The sequence below is a fragment of the Opisthocomus hoazin genome, chromosome 20 (assembly GCF_030867145.1).
Source record: "Opisthocomus hoazin isolate bOpiHoa1 chromosome 20, bOpiHoa1.hap1, whole genome shotgun sequence".
Lineage (NCBI taxonomy): Eukaryota > Metazoa > Chordata > Aves > Opisthocomiformes > Opisthocomidae > Opisthocomus > Opisthocomus hoazin.
Window position 1 is genome coordinate 12,565,004 of NC_134433.1, and position 11,337 is coordinate 12,576,340.

The window sequence follows — 11,337 nt, forward strand, 5'->3', positions numbered from 1 at the left end:
CGCCCATAGGATTACTGGGAAGGGGCAGCAAGCTGGGTGGCCACCCCCCCACCACCACCCTGTGGAATGGCGCTGGGGGACAGGGCCAAGAAAGCCGCTGCCAGCTCAACACCTCGCTTTATTTGTACATCAACACCACGACCTGTGGCAACCTGCTATCAATTCCTCCGTGGACTGATAACAACCCACGCGCCCGACGGCACGTGCGCCTTTTAGCAGTAAGCACAGAGGGCAAGATCTGGCTGTTGCTCAGGCAGCCCACCCCCCGCGACGGTGCGCTGCGCAGTAGGTCAGAATGAACAGACGCAAAGAACCACTTCTATTTTGAAAACACCGTATAAACTTGACCCAAAAAAACTTGTTTCAGTGCTTTATCTCATCATCTCCCACAAGGGAACACAGTTCCACCAGTAGAAATGAGGTTTTCTGGGTGTGCACAGGAACCTTGTGGTCTTTACCTGCAGCAAAATGAAAAGAAGAAATGAAAAATCACCTACTAGGGGAAAAAAAACAAGCGAGTTGAGTTCACCCAGGCTGCATTCAGCTCCAGAAAGCTTTTGGCAGGCTGGGGCTACGCCGTTCTGTTTTTTCCCCGCTGCCTCCCCACAGGCGTAGCCAGGACCCTGGGATGGCCAGGCCGAGGGCAGGAGCCGGGCCGTGGCCTGCGTGTGTCCTGCCGTGTTCCCGTGCTCCCCTCTCCGCCAGGGAGGTGGTGTGGGCTCGTGTCAGCCAGCCGGAGCAAGAGCTCAGTAACTCAGCGTGGCTGGGTTTAGCGTGCTGAGCGCTCCTTTGTTTCCCAGGTTCTGCCAAGGCTTAAAGAGGGGGGTTCCTAGGGAAGCTGCATGAATAAGTGATCAAATACTTACAGAGCTGTTTCGCTTGATTTTTTGAAGCACTGAAAATAAAGAAACAATTCTGTTATCTTTTGTATTTCCTGGCTATAGGGATATTTTTCCTAATAGCTTATAAGTGCATAATACCTTCCACCTTAAAATATCTTATATTTTATCTACTGGCAGTTCTAAAGCAAGAGGTTCTCTAACAGGGGAAAGCAACACTACAAATTAGCATAGAAAAGGTTAAAAAAACCCAGGGCATTGCAGCAAAACAGTACTAATTTTTTCCTAAGAAACTAGAGCTTTCCATACCTTAAAAATTATATCTCTTCGAGCCACAATTCCAAAAATTATCGTGACTGCAACCACCACGGCAGCAGCAATAACGGCCTCCTTGGGGAAAACAGGTTCTTTATCTGTCGAGAGAGAGAGAGAGGAGGTTGAATATGTGATAGATTAGTGCAGTCATATAAAACAGAACATTTCACAGAACTGCGGAGAGACGTATTTCTTTTCCCATGGCTGTCACTGCTGATTTGAACTGTTGCTCTCTCTGCTCCCTGCAGACTGTGTGCGTTATTTCCCTGGAAAGAAGGGAGCCAAGCTGTATGTTAGCGAACTGAAGGAAGAACTGAAACGTCCGTCTCTGAAGAAGAAGATCCCCAGGGCACTCCTACGTGTGGAAATAAGGGTGTGCGGCCGTATCGCTGACACAGCGAACGCTGCTTCCCTCCCTGTTCCGAGAGTGCAGAAAGGAAAGGAGCCCGGACAGCGGGTGGGCAATGGGTGCCTGGCGGGTCACCCCACCTAGCGTCACCTGTCTGAGACCCGAGCATCCAGCCCCTGCAACACGTCCCCCTCCCTGCCGTCCACAGGGCTAGAGGCACTTCTGGAGGACAACTTCTCTTGCCTTAAGCAGCTCTTTCGGCATGACAGAATACTATGGTCGGAGCAAGATGCTTCAAGTAAGACCTTTAAGTGCTTTAAACCTCACTTGAATGTCCCCTGTCAGTGTGGGAAGTGGGACAGTGGGATGAGCCTGCCTCGGGTCGCGCTTGCCGAATGCCTTTGCATAGCAGGTGGAGCAGGACAGGCCCTTCCTGGTGCTGCGGTCCCCGGCACGGGTGCAGGGAGAGCTCCTTGCTGTTGCTCTGCCCTCGGAAGTCAACGCGGGGAATTTGCCATGTTCACCTTACACTGCTTAATAGAAATGGGTTGCTATCATTGTAAAAGAGAATGGAGAGTTATTTGTAAAGCTTATTGTTTAGCAGCAGCCTCGTTACCTTCAACTGTCAGGTGGAAATCCTTTCTCCCTTCTCCCGAATCAGATTTCACCACGCAGGTGTAGATCCCGTTGTCAGACTTCTGTACTTTTGTGATAGAGAGCTGAAAGACCTCACTAGTCTGGTACAGGTGGTGCCGATCTTGCTGCAGGGTCAAGGTGTCGTTGTCCTTATACCAAGCTGTTTGGGCTTGAGGGTTGGATTTGGCATTGCAGGACAGAGTGACATCTTTCTCTTGTGCGATTTGGAGGGACTCTTCTCCAGTCAGCTGGGGAGCAACTGTTCACAGTAATGCAGTTCAACAGGTCATTAATCATGCTGCTTGCCACTGCACACAAAATAAGTTCCCTTTACGGATCCCTTGTGTGCCTTGTGCAATGGTGTAACCCCTCACAGTTGTGCAGCCTTTCACGATCCCGGGAATCAGCAGGGCAGTCAACGGCAGAGACGGTCACTCCCGTGACTCCTCTGCCCTGACTTGTATCCTAGGTGGAGGCAGGGGCATATCCAAAACATCTTACTTAAGGGCCCACCCATTCCCTATAAAAGAGGCATTAGATCAGGCCATAAGCATCACCATGGAAAGGGAGTGCCTTATCACATGAGTTATCTCCTTCTAAATGCATTTTTTCTTGGTGAAGACAGCGTACAAGGGTGCAAAACACCCCGCCTTCATCCAGGGCACAGACACCAAGGTGCTCAGGCCACGACTTCATCCCACCCCAGCCATTCTGCACAGATATCCACCACTGCAACTCACACAGGACATCCAGGATCACAGACACCTGGACAGACTCGTTCCGTGCCAGCTTGCACGTGAAGGTGACTCCGTTGTCGGACTCGGTGACTGGGGATATGCAGATGTTACTGACGTTCACGTTGTTCCCATCTTTCAGATCCACTTGCCCATCTTCTCGATACCAGAGCAGCTCCTCAGCCTGGCTGCTGTCCTGTACTAGGCAGGAGAGGGAGACGGAAGGGCCAGACCATGTGCGCAGGGAGAAGTCAGCAGTGTGGTTATTTACAGACAGTTCCAAACCTGCAAAAGGAGGACAATGAGGATACCAAGCATCCCAAGCTGTACCCTTCCCACAAAAGCTGCCCTGCTAGCTTCTCCAAGCCCTCGACCATGGAGGAGGGACTGAGTTTCAGGCTTCAGTCTGACAGCTGTTTTCAGGTGGGACTTTAGTTTTTGAGACAAGAAGCCTCTTCATCACAAAGCTCCCTTCACGGTTCTATAAAATAAGTCAGGTTTTTGCAACTGACTGCAAGAACACCAAAGCCTGACCTGCAATAAGAAAAGGTCTGAAAACCAGCAGTGACCGTGTAACACACGCAGCCGAAGATCATCCACATCCCGCCAGTCTTGCTCACCCTCTTACTGCGAATCACCCTTGCAGCATACCTGTGCCCTCGGGCTTTGTGCCCACGGTTTGATACCCTGGTTTTTGGCTGGAGCTGAATGCACTTGGCAGCGTAAAGCAGTTAATCAGCCCCTCGGCCGTACCCTGAGCAGTCTGAGTCCGGCTGTTGGAGAGTTGCTATTTGTCTGACGTACAAAGGCTGTTGGAGAGTTGCATTTTGTCTAATGTACAAACCTCAGGACATATTAAACGAAGAATCAGTATGGGAAATAAACTTTTGTAACAGGCTGAAACTTGCTACTGTAGCCTGTGTCATAGATTAATGAACTAAAAATACAGCTCAGAATATAAAGGCACTATAGACCTGTGAATTTAAAGAAGTCTGAAGCTCCGTCTCCTCCCTGGTGTTCTCAGGTGGCCTTCACAGCTATCACACTTTTCACTGCTTGGAGCAGGTTTGAAAACGGTGGCCTCATCATCCCTGTGCAGCTGCTGCAATAACGTTGAGAAATGCTGAATCTTCCTTATTCCCTTCTCTGCTACTCTCGGAATCAGAGGCCAGTTTTCAGACAGTCCTCTGGGGATGACCTCCAGAACTTCTGAAAGCTGGGATGCTGGCTGGCACATCACCCCGGGCCAGACAGTTTCGCGTGTCAGCATGATGGGGCTCAGACAAAGCCATGAGGGATTTTCTCCATGGCTTACCTGTGGCTATGCATGCCAAAAAGCAAACGGCAAGGACAGGCACTTCGCAGGGGACTGCCAGGCTGCTTCTCTGCGCCATCTCGGAGGAGCCCAGCTGGCGCCTGTTGGAGAGAGGGTCACAATGTGGCTGCCTCTGCTCGGGGCTCACAGGGGGTTAATTGTCTGCTGCCATCAGACACCCTGGGGAGAGCCTTTACACACAGGGGCAGGGTCGCCAGGGAATAAACTAAGTCGATTTGTCGCAGGAGCTTTTCCAGTGCAGAGCAGAACCAAGCAGGTTTACGTCTCTAATCTCTGTTGCATGAGTTTGGTGTCGCCAACCAGCTGTCAGGGGGACCCGTCGCTGGGACATGTAGCACCGAACTTACCTCGGGAAGAGTCTCCGGGAAGGCTTCTTCTGCTAAGAAATGCACAGCTCTTTCCCCACCTTATTTATGAGGTCTGAATTTTAATATTTTATGGTAGCTCAGTAAGAAGTGAGTCCATAAAATGGGTTCAAGGCCTCGTTCAATTCCTGGATTTCTAAGCTCCCAGAATACTGAAGAAAAGTATTTGCTGGACTCTGCTGTCTGTTTTATGAGTCTTGACGAGGCAATGAGTAACTAATGAGAGAGTTCCTGCATCGTCTCTAAAGATCTTCAGCCAAAAATAATACCTTTTCCCTCTCAGGTTTCTGGTGATCACGACACTATTCCAAGCCAAAGGAAATTTATCCGAGATTATCCTAGAGCAGGAGTAGACTCCGGTTTGCCCCTTCCTGCCCAAAACTCTGTCGCCGCGTCCTCCTTTGACTGGAAAATGAGAAAATGTGCTGATACAGACTTTGAACTGTGTGTTGTCGGAGCAGAGAGCAGAGACACTGTCCTGCTCACCAGTGTGTACCCCCAGGGTGCTCCTGTGGTTAGCGCAGCCCTGGGCACCCCCCCGACGTGGAGCGAGGGTCCCCCCACTGCTGGGACAGCTGTGTGCACTGGCTGCCTCTCTGCTGAGGGCACGACTGAAGTGCTTGGCTACAGGGAAAAAATTTCCGTGTCTGAAATTGCCTGCTTACACTTCAGCAGGGTGAAGGAGACGTGGTTGCAAACAATGGGCTCCTTGCAGCCTCCAGAACGTGTTCTCCCCGCTGTCAGTGTCCCCGCAGGCACAGGGCACGTCACTCATCAGAGACTGTCTCTGCACAGCCATAAAGTGCATTTCATGAGCAGGAGGAGCCTGGGACACGTCCTTGGCATTTTCTTCGCCTGTAGACGCAGTGGCCCAGCTCACCGGCGCAGAGGTGGGCAGCGAGGGCTGGCTGTATGCAGAGAGCGCCCGAGCATACAGCACTCCTTATTTGCGGGGCTGCTGCAAGCACGGGTCACCTCTGAGTGTTTCTTAATATAACTTCTTTTGTGTTCATTGGTTAAAACTAACAGGGAATCATTTTCCATCAAAAAAAAAAATGTAGAAAAGTCTCTTAAAAAGACAGCACTCAGCCTGCCTTCTAGAAAACTGCTGTTTTAGAAATTAGCGCCCAGCCTTTAACTCCCTTTTTACCTTCAAACTCAATTTAAGAAATCTTAAGAAATAAATTTAGCTTCTTCTACCATTCTTAGGAAGTTATATGTCCTGTCCTTGTAGAATTCGGCTAAATCTGGGCTTATGGTCCAGTACAAACCTCAATCAAAATGCTCTTCCTAAGACTAAAGTGATCTTTGTGGTTTGGTATTAAGCTGAGTTGAAATAGAGAAGGCAGCAAAGGAGCGGGCTGGGAAACGGCTCGTGTGCTGCTGCCAAGACGGGAGCCAGAGGCAGGGGAGTGCGGGGGGTCTGCGCTCCCTCTGGTCACGGCGTTGCGGTGATAATCCAGGAGAAGAAGGAACAATTTAGAGTGAGTGAGGATGTAAAGAATGAAAGTATGGAGTTTTGGGGTATTTTTTTAGTCTAGAAATGAGAGTAAGGGAAGAGATTGTGAGACAACAGCTGTTCTGTGGTGAGTTTGTCATGATGCAAGGCACAGCATCAAGTGAGAACTGGGAAAAATTGTGTCCCAGGTTTGCGGCAGGTCCATGTGACGGGCAGCAAGGGGAGCTCTGGTTCGTCGGGGTTACTGGTTTTGAATTGAAGCGATGGCAGCGTCCTGTTTTGCAATGGGCTTGGAGATCTGCTGAAGGAAGAGAGACTAGAAAAGCAAGGTGTTACTTGGCCAGAGGCACTGAAAGGCAGCGTTTTTAAAGTGATAAGAATTTCTTTCGCAATGACTTTTTACACTTTTCTTTTTATACAGGGTGTAATTATCTTGTGGGTTTCTAATTACTGAGGTCTAGAGTTTTGTGGGTTGCGTTATCTACCTTTCCATTACGTTTCAGAGGGATGTAAACCGCATGTTCCAGAATGTAAAGCAGTCACTAATGACTCAGACTGGGAGGAACCCCTTCAGTGAGGCAGATAGTCCCTAACTCTCCACGGCAAAGGATCCAGCCCTCTTGTCTGAGGTGTTTGGATCGGGCACTGTCACGGCGGGGTTAGCAGACCCTGGGCTGGAGCCAGAGTTATCCACCGCACCGGTTCCTGCTTGTCACCCTTACGGCAACACTGGACCGACAAACCCGGAATAAGACTGCTGTTAAACACAACGCTGAACGGCCCCAGAGGGAATTAATTAATAAACACTAGTCTATTCCTGGGTGTAATCCAAGCCTTAGAAACCTGAGAAGAGAAGATTTAGAACATGATAGAGATTGGGCAAAAGTTTTGTTTCCACTGGGTTTCTTAACCGCTGCCTCCAAACCACAGCAGTTTGGGTTCCGCTTCCTGCGGTGCCTGTAGGGGCAGGGGACACGACCCGTAATCTCCTGCATCTTCCCTGCCAGATGAGAACTCAGTTGATGTTCAGCAGCGTTGTGAGGACTGAAGGTTGCTCTTGGAGTCCCAGGCGTAGCAGGATCTGCACACACGTGTGGAAACTGGGGATCGTATCTGTGGGCTGGTTTGTCAGGCAAACAATGCGTGGAACGTGGCTGTAACCCTGCTCCAGAAAACATGCTTCTGCAACGGTGCCTGAGGCTCTGCTCAAAGGCTGCTCCTGTCTTCCTGCTCACTGTGGTTCCTCGCTCCTGATCCCTTTTTAATATGCGGTGCTACATATTTTGCAAAACTTCCATTGTTGGAGAATGACTGTAACACCCAAACCCACTGCCCCCGCTTGCCAGGTATCTGGGCTGGAAAGGGAGGCTGTCAGAGAATGCTGCTCCAACTTACTCAGCACTCCTGTTCCCTCCCACAAAACCTTGCTTTTGCCAAGTATGAAGATTATGGAAATGCCACATGCCCTGATTTCTCAGACTCCCAGCCCATACCCCACAAATTTTCCACAGCTGAGATGGACAGATCTCAAGTATTTTTATCATAATTTTGTTAATAATTCTATTTGTTGGTGGTCCTTACATAAAAGGTCCCACACTATACCATTGAACACAGAGGAATGATAAGTGATTTTTATTCTTGGGAAGGAATAAGAATAGCAAAAAGAGCACTAAACCAATGAATATTTTGAAATAAAAAAAAAATGCTTAGAGAGAGTTAAGCATTCAAATGAAAAGTAGGCGTTAATGAAGAAACAGACCCTGAGATAAATAAAGCAGAAGAGAAGCCTTCAGGAAGGTGAAGCTCCAGCACAAGTGTTAGACACGGATGCCATCTGCTGGATACCCACCCATGGGAGCTGGCAGCCCTGTGTCCGGGAGGGAGGAAAGTCACCTCCTGGGAGCCCTGGAAGCAGGATGAGATCCCTGCCATCACCATGGCAGAAGCTCAAAGACAGTAAACCCTGCAGAAGGATAAAGCAATGCCACGCTCACGGACAGGGCTGCCAACAGCTCTGGGCTCAGAGGAAGAGGAGGACGCCTTTCTGAGATGGTAATTCCCCTCATGCTTTTCATCTCCACTGTGGGACGTCCGCTGCGGAGTCTGTGCTCCCAGTGATGCAACAGGGAAACATATCCTGGGCTTTTACTGATATTGCTATACTCATATTTCTCTTTCAGAAGTGTGAGTAAATTAGGCTTAGAGAACTTCAGTCACTGCTTTTAACAATTGCTCCTGGATCTTCTAAACTCTGCCGCTTTGAAGTGAGTGCAAGAAATGGAACCACGTTCCAGGAAGGCAAGTCTAACCTTCAGTCAAGAGCATCAAGGCACTTGCCAGTGTTTCCTGTGCGGTGAAGAAAGTATTCAGTGACTGTAGAAACTCTGTGCATGAAAGCCCCCCAAAACGGCTGCAGTGCAGCAGGCACAGCTCTCAGTTACCAGCAGTCAGCACTGGTGCCCCTCTTCCCTACCCACTCTGGGTCACATCCAGCACTGGTGGGTCACCAATCTTGGTTTAGAAGACTAAAGATAGTACACTAGTGTGGCTGTTGCTATCCTACTCTGAGAAATATGGTCCCAAATAAAGGGAAATGTGAAAGGAACTTGGCATCAGATTAGCAATACAGGTCCCCTGCAGGAGAGAAAAGTGACTTATCTGTGTTCAATTCCTCTTAAATGTTGGCGCTTGTAGTTTCCCATCTGGGGAGCCCTAGTTAGCAGCTTTCACACCTAGCAGCGCTCAGGGAAATTAATACTATTGGTCTTTGCTTTGCGTCATCCACTCATGAAACTCCATTTTCTACCTGATGGAACCAATTTGCAAGGCAATCTCCTGCCTCAGCCAGGGGCTGAGACCGATACCACCGTAGCAGTGATTACCTGCCAGGTTCCCATGACTTTGTTCTTTTTCTAGACAGAAAATGTGCCTCTGCCACTGATGGGCTGGACTTCAAGGGCGTTTTGTTTCCTCTGGGAAACAAGAATGACTGAGGAGGATGCTAAGGTGGGTGCCTGTTTCTTGCCCGGTTTAGGTGCTCTCTGATGGTCGGTACAGGACATTCCTTAGCAGTATGCCCAGATCTGTCTCTCTCTCAAGGCTGTATCCTGCTGTGGCTGCTCTACAACCTGAACCTCGGATATTTTTGTCTACCTAGGAACTTTCATCACCAGTGGGATTTCTTGGAAGTGCTCTGCTGGAAAACCAAGTGCTGATTTGATCTTGTGAAGTGCTGCCAAACAATATTAGCAGCTTTAACTTCCCTGCTGTGGCGTCATCCGTCATTCCTTCTGCGAGGAACCTGCAAATACTGAACTGCTCCATCTTTCCAGTTCATGGGGAACCATTTGCTGCCAGTCTTTGGGAGGAAACCACACTCCTTCTCTGTGGCTAGAACCACTGCTGAGAGTGTCATAAGGCAAAAGCCACAGCCCCTGAGTAACCACCTTCTCGAGTGCCAGGGCTGCAGCTCTCAGCAAGCACGAACACAGGGCAGAGCTGAGGAGGAGGAGGAGGCTTCTTGAAGGTCGGTCCCTAATCTGCGGACTTGGTCACCCAGGGATCAGGAAGGCGGAGCTCTCTTAGGCTGGCCCAAGGAAATGAGAAAGTTTTGTTGTTACTGGCTGCTGAGAAAATGAGTGGATGACTCATCAGCCTTCTGCCCCACGCTGCTTTTACAATTGGTTTGTTGAAATTCCAGACAACCGGGCTTTTATCAGCTAAAAAGGGAAATGAGCTCAGTTACTCTGTGTAAATCCAGAGCAATTTAATTGTAGACTGAGGACTTAAACCTATGTAAAGGTGATCACTTTTGAGACAGCAGAATTCCCTCTTGACATTCCTTCTCCCTTTCGGTTTAAGAACGTCCTGATGACCCAGGCCTTTTGGCTTTTCCAGTTTAATTAGATCTGGGGCATCTTTTTGATGGATAACCCCTGTTCCCTGCTTGTCCCTCTCCTAATGACAGCACAGCGCAGATGAGCCCCAAGAAAGAGAAGCCAATTTAGTCTCCTTTTCCTTGGGGCCCTTTTGGTGCTGTACCACGCTTGGCTTACACAGAAGTTTGCATCATCTGATCTCTCACGCAAAGGATCACGCAGTGAGATGAGAGAGTCGTACCGCTGACGGTTCCCCTGAAAATCAGCTTTGTGTGCTGGACTCGGAGCTTGTGTCTCCGACAGGAAATGCCAGAGCTGGTGAGCAGATGTGTACGTGAGATACTGCTGAAAAGTTAAACAGGAATCGACAGGAATCTGCTGTCGGAGACGGCCACTTTCAACATTTTGTGGACTGCAACGCATTTTTTGCAGAGTAAGCTATTCTGCTTGTTATTCCTTACCATCTCGCCTGCCTCAAAAAAGGAATTAGCAAGGATCTGAATGGAGGAAACCCCGAAGGACTATCCACAGATCTTCTTGGGCACACAGTTCTGCAGTAGCTCACCGTACAGCAACGCGCAATACGAAACAACAAACGGTGTTAAAACGTCTTTAATCCCCGGACGTGTGGTCTGCGCCGGTAGCGCGGTCAGGGCAGGCCGCATGCGCTTCCCTCCAGGCGGACAGGCACCAGCGGCGGCACTTTGGCCCCTGTGAACCACAGCTTGTCACCGTGCCAAGGCAAAAGGCCACCCCGCTCCTTCCACCTCCAGCCATGTTTGTCTTCAGGTTTCATCTTTTGGAGAGGGTTCTGCTGCAACAGCGCGTCGCGACACCCCTCCGAGGCATGGGGAGGATCGCCGTGTGCTGGTATTTGCCCCCCTGCATGCAGTAACTCGGTCCGGGATTATTATTCATATCTGCTGCACCGGTGAGCGCCGTGGACAGGCTCCGTGGGCCCCTGCCCTGCTCCTGCGGGGGCTTTCGGAGGGGAAATACTGAGCGTGGAAAGCCGACGGCCGCCTGAACGTGGAAAGCCGACGGCTGCTTTCTCCCGAGGGAGGAAGAAGGATCAGCTCTTCGGGGAGTGCAAGTCGGTTCCCACCGCCTCCTCACGCTCCGGGCTCAGCCCCCGCGCCGTGCGCGTCCCTCGGGGGACCGGGGCCGGGCCCGGCCGGGCCGCCGGCAGCGCCGAGGGCACCGCTGGCCCCAGCAGCTGCGCGGCCCGCAGGGGGCGCCGCAGTGCTCCCCGAGGCCCCACCCCATCATGACGCAGCTCTCCCTACCGCCTCTCATTGGTCCCTCGCCGCCTCTCCCTCGCGGATCCCCCCCCCCAGCCGTCGCTCATTGGCAGGAGGCGGAAGGAGCGCCCGCCCGTGGGCGGGGCGGACGCCACCGCCTCCTCCGGTTGCCCGGCGGCTCGGCG

The 11,337-nt window shown here is 50.8% G+C and overlaps 1 protein-coding gene across 1 annotated transcript; it reads right to left on the reverse strand.

The window, feature by feature from the left end:
* Window positions 1–862: 862 nt before the first annotated feature.
* On the reverse strand, window positions 863–4,267 carry TMIGD1 (transmembrane and immunoglobulin domain containing 1). Its single transcript, XM_009932049.1, has 5 exons — window positions 4,189–4,267; window positions 2,880–3,158; window positions 2,120–2,398; window positions 1,149–1,252; window positions 863–895 (listed from the first exon to the last, which is right to left on the reverse strand). The coding sequence occupies exons 1-5, from the start codon at window positions 4,265–4,267 to the stop codon at window positions 863–865; spliced, it is 774 nt and encodes a 257-aa protein (XP_009930351.1).
* Window positions 4,268–11,337: the final 7,070 nt, after the last annotated feature.

Excerpts from the sequence above, each read along its gene's own strand:
- TMIGD1 (XM_009932049.1), bottom strand. The coding sequence starts at position 4,267 with ATGGCGCAGAGAAGCAGCCTGGCAGTCCCCTGCGAAGTGCCTGTCCTT. Across the intron at positions 3,159-4,188 it reads TTTGGCATGCATAGCCACAG|GTTTGGAACTGTCTGTAAAT; the intron begins GTAAGCCATGGA and ends CTCCTTTTGCAG. Across the intron at positions 896-1,148 it reads GAAGAGATATAATTTTTAAG|TGCTTCAAAAAATCAAGCGA; the intron begins GTATGGAAAGCT and ends CTTTATTTTCAG.